At 56.9% G+C, this 4,686-nt stretch overlaps 2 protein-coding genes across 2 annotated transcripts, besides 2 other annotated features; both read right to left on the reverse strand.

Annotated features, from left to right (window-relative positions):
• Positions 1 to 857: 857 nt before the first annotated feature.
• Positions 858 to 1,416: a repeat region.
• Positions 1,417 to 1,523: 107 nt separating this feature from the next.
• LPMP_356850 (methyltransferase, putative) lies at positions 1,524 to 2,720 on the reverse strand (the record flags this gene model as incomplete). The annotated part of the gene is made up of 1 exon (XM_010705311.1): positions 1,524 to 2,720. The coding sequence occupies one exon, from the start codon at positions 2,718 to 2,720 to the stop codon at positions 1,524 to 1,526; it is 1,197 nt and encodes a 398-aa protein (XP_010703613.1).
• Positions 2,721 to 3,588: 868 nt separating this feature from the next.
• Positions 3,589 to 3,879: a repeat region.
• Positions 3,880 to 4,159: 280 nt separating this feature from the next.
• Positions 4,160 to 4,603, reverse strand: LPMP_356860 (hypothetical protein; the record flags this gene model as incomplete). Its single annotated transcript, XM_010705312.1, has 1 exon — positions 4,160 to 4,603. One exon carries the CDS (start codon positions 4,601 to 4,603, stop codon positions 4,160 to 4,162), a length of 444 nt encoding a protein of 147 aa, XP_010703614.1.
• Positions 4,604 to 4,686: the final 83 nt, after the last annotated feature.

Consider the following 4,686-nt stretch of genomic DNA (forward strand, 5'->3'; position numbering starts at 1 on the left):
GTAGTACGGAACGAACGGAACGGACGGTCGTCGTCGGACGGACGGAGGACGGACGCGACGACGACGTACGTCGTTAGTTAGGTAGGACGACGACTACGCGTCGTAGTGTGTGTGTGTGGTGGTGGTGGTGGTGGGGGGGGGGAGGGGAGGGGAGGGTGTCTCTACAAATGTGTTCCGAAGTAGATCGTAATGCAGTAAAGCACGAGAGTAGCGAGAGATTCTGCCGGGGGATTAGGAGTATGTTTAAGAGCAAAAAGTGAATCAGGGGACGTAAATAGGGTCACTGCTGGGGTTGCAAAGAAGGATGGCAGTGGAGGTGGCATGGTGGCGGCGGGGGAGTAAAGTGGAGGGATGGGTGAGGGGCGAGTGCCGTAACGTGTGCATATGCCCACCACCAGGGCTCTGCCCATACAAGAGGCGGCTCCTTCATTGCAGAAGTGTGTCGGGCATGGGCAGAGTGTGACGCCGTCTCATACCCTCACTTCTTGTCTCCCGCCCTCGCGTTTAGTCTCGTTATGCAGAAGAAGGGCGCAGAAGGCAAAAGCTGAACACCGGCCGAAAAGTCGTTTCCTTCCCACGACTATGTTCCGCTGCATTCGTGCAGAATGTACGCTCTTCTCCACTGCTAGCCTTCGACTCTGTACGCGTAGATCTGTATGTCTGCGTGTGTGTGTGTGTGTGGGGGGGTGAGTGCGTGCGGGGGTCTCTCTCGCCTCGTAGCGTAGTTGCCGTGTCAGCGCTTGCGCCACTTGCGCTATAAGCACCTCATAAGCACACAACGGCCAAGCGTCAATGATGGCTCAGAAATGCGTGAGGAGAGCACATGGTGCGCTGTAACACTCGGATTTCTTTTATCCAACCTGTCCATTCTCCGCGATGCAGCACCACCTCAAACGCCACTCTAGCCCCAGGGCCTGTCAGCAGGCACATCGCGCAGGGCCAAGCGGCCGCCAGACACGCGCGGTACAGCAGTGCCGCCTCGGTGACCTGAGCACCGTCTCTCCCTCATGCCCCGCCCACCCCCCGCTCCGCAGGCCGCCTCACTCCCGCTCCCATTTGCGCCGGCCACCACCTGCCCCAGCCCCCCGGGGGGGGGCACGCAGAGTCCCCACACCGCTAGTCAGCCGGGGCCGGGGACGAGATGCCGCCCAGCAGCGGGGACACTTTTGCCCATCATATGGATGGCACACACGTGCTCGCTGTCGTAGGCCGCTCCGGCGCAACGCCATCCACGACCCGACCGCCGGCATCAGCAGCGGTAAAGCGCTCCAACCCTCCCCATGCCGCAGGCACCCGACCCTGTCAACGTCGGAAGTGCTTCGGCACTGGCAGCGATGATGGGGGCTGCTTGGCGTCCTCACACAGAGTGGGGGGAGGAGGGCTGGGCCCTGGGTACCACGCACTGAAGTGTCCCTCAAGCGAAGGGCCAACAAACACCCCGAACCAGCAAAGGAAAAAAAATGATGGGCAGCAGGCGTCATCACAGCCAGGTGTGCCTTGGGTTCCCCTGCAGGCAGGATACACTAGTCGTCTTTGCAGCTCTCTCTTGAAGAAAGAGGGCTGTCGTCGGACTCTGCTGGGGTCCTCGTTGTGGTTTCTTTTGCTTTGAGCTCCTCCTCCACAGCAGAGGCAGCATTAAGGATCATTTGCAGCGCAGTCATTTGGTTTGTCGCGACCGTCATGTTCATGTCACGCATATCGGCCATGAAAATCTCATCCTGCAGGCACCACTCTCGTGGCATCAACTCCGGCACGTGCTCGTTGTCCACGAATCCGAGCTCGTAGAAGCAGTCAAGGTACCGGCCCCACGCCTCGTTCGGGTAACCGAGAAAATCGACACAGACCAAGTACCGCTCGCTGTTCACAACACGACTGTGGCGCGGCTTCGCGACGTGCACGCGACTGTACAAAAAACACGACAGGTACACCACAGCACGCGAAAGAGGCGAAAACGTGTCGAACAGCTTCAGCACACAACAACCACCTTTGCGCAGTAGTTTGAGGGCTGCGAGCCACTGTCCGTACATGATGCGAGATGATATTGTTTCCTGGTAGTTGGCGACGGAGAAGTCAACGCTGAAGCCGCCGTCGGCGACAACGAGAAACATCGGAGCAGCCTTGGTGATCGACACGAGACAGTCGATGTTGCTCAGTTTGAAGATATCCCCCGTGCCATCAAGGCCGTAGGTGCAGGTGAACTGCGGCGAGTTGAGCAGAGGATTGTACCAATCGAGTCCGCTTACACCAGCGAGTGTCATGCCGTAACCGTGCAGGTGTCGCCACCCCTGCTTTCGGCCAGCTTTGAATAGCGCCTGGCTGAAGGCACCGGGCCCGCCACACACATCTGCAAACGCAAAGTCGCGCGGCCGCTTCCTCGACTTGCCACACAAAAGCTTCGAGAGCTCCATCCAGACACCGGTGGACTCCATCGACTCGAGCAGTTTGTGTCCTGCACGGTTCGAGAACTGCTGCTGCTCCCCGCTGAGAGCCAACGGAAAGAGCTTGTTGCGAGTGGCCGTGTATGCCTCCATCGGGATGGTGTCCAGCTGTGTTTTCACGGCCCACAACTCCTCACGAAGAGAAGCCTGCTCGTCATCGAAGGCGTCGCGCCAGTGACGCTGCTTGAAGTAATTGCAGCACAGAGACGCCAGCGGCGGGAGCTCGGCTTCCCTGTCACGGCGAATAAGAAACTCCAACGAGCGATCCTCGACCGTCCTCATTGATCGCTCTCCCTGTCTCGTTCGCCGATTCACCAAACTAACAACCACAAGTCCGAGGTTAATGGGGGGGGGGAAACAAACGAGTTTGGGGAGGGGTTGACGTCATACATACGCATAATATGGAAACAGTGAGCAAAGACGAAGAGATGCAAGGCGAGAGGGTACAAGAGGGAAGGCAGTTATGATGCGAAGTGCGGACCAGAAGCAAAGCCATGGCTGCGCCCCCAGCCACGCTACACAGACAAGGCGGGGAGAGACGCTTGCAAGGAGATTCAGCGACGACACAGTTTGACCGTCTTCATGCTTGTCAGTGATTGTGCGTAGCGCCATAAGTATTTCTTTTTTCGGTTTCTGCTCGTGTGCCCTGTCACTTGTTGCCTTTCCGGCCATGGCTTCTCAACGAAGAATACATAAAGAAGCCTCCCAGGGGTAGTAATCGAACTGCAGTCAAGTGCAGCCCTCGCAGTGAGTGAAAGAGAGAAGGGCTAATGGGTTCAACAGAGTTGATCAAGGACGTAAAAGCGAGATTGACGCATAGACAATTGCCTTGGGAGCATTGATGAAACAGAAATAGGCGCAGAGGCACAAGGACAGGTGAAGGGTGTGTGCGGATGCAACAGAGCGAGCATTTGAAGGAATACGACGGCAGTACAGAATGGAAAGAAAAGGTGTGCAACGTTCATTAGCAGCAGGGTTGAAGTGAAAAGTTATAGCACGTCATTGTCTCCTTCATATCGGCATCTTCAGCTTTGTATCAGCGAATCCTCATGGTGTCTTTGCACCGCATGTTTTCCTTTGGGATGAGGAATGATGATGGTCCGCCAGCTCCGCGCGTGGTATCCCCAAATTCCGTATGCACTCGTTGGGCGGAAGTCAAGAACCTGCCGCCTGCCCTCGCGTACGGCTGTGCGGACCCGTGGCGTCAGCGGAAATGGCCGAGGCTGGGGCTCTGCTGAAGAGGCCTGCGGCCATCACAGCATTTGCACCCGCTCACTACGCACCGTGTCTACGATTCAACGAAGATGCGCATCCACCTGCCGCTGTTCCGTTGCGGTGCTGCTGAACGCAATCTTGGACGTGGCCTGCGCCCTATGCCGGTGGGCTGCGCGACGCCAAACGGTGCGGGGTGGCTACGGCTCCTTGACGGAGCTGCGGTGCACAACCGTAGTGCAGATGAACTGTGGTGGTATGTGCCTATATGTCGATGCCTTCTCGGTAGAATGCTACTTTGCGAAGAGAAAAAGCAGCGTTTTTTTTTTTTGGTGGGGTGGGGATGACAGCAAGACGTCGCGCTGACACACCTGAAGAAGGAGAAAGCACCAGCCTGCAAACGGCAGCGAATGCGCATCCATCGCTGAGGGACGCGTTTTGCTGATTTCTAATGTCCTTCCTGCGCATGCCTGCTTCTTTGTGGCCCGTTCATACGTTTTTTTGTTTGGTTATGGTGTGAGTTTTCTCTGCCGTACGTAGTATTCCTCATCAGGCTCAAACATACCAATCACGGGGTATTTGCTGTCGAACTTTGCGGCCCATTCATCAAGGCTTTGCATGTGCTCTGGAGCGAGGTCGTCCCAGTTTGCATTTGCTTCCTCGTCGCTGATCAGCATCTTGCCGAGGCACCGTGACACCTCTTTGCCAGCAAACACCGCGTACGAGTTGCCAGGACCGTAGAAGGCGGCCCCACTGGTGCAATCATACACCTTGCCTTTCACAGACATGTAGATTGGCTTGCCGTTCTCACCGGTGAACTTGGCCAGCTCTTGGGCAGTGAAGGATTTCACTTCCGCTGGCTCTGCTGGCTTGGCCGCTGTGTTACCGCTGTCATTCGTATCTTCGCCGTCCTTGGAGCCGAAGAAACGGTTCCAGAAGCCCCACCAACTCATTTACAGATCGGGCCTGTGTCGTAGAGATGGAGCGGGTGAGTGAGATGGGCACAATGCGACCGTATGTGAGCCGACGGGGGAGA

This window comes from Leishmania panamensis (assembly GCF_000755165.1).
Source record: "Leishmania panamensis strain MHOM/PA/94/PSC-1 chromosome 35 sequence".
NCBI lineage: Eukaryota > Euglenozoa > Kinetoplastea > Trypanosomatida > Trypanosomatidae > Leishmania > Leishmania panamensis.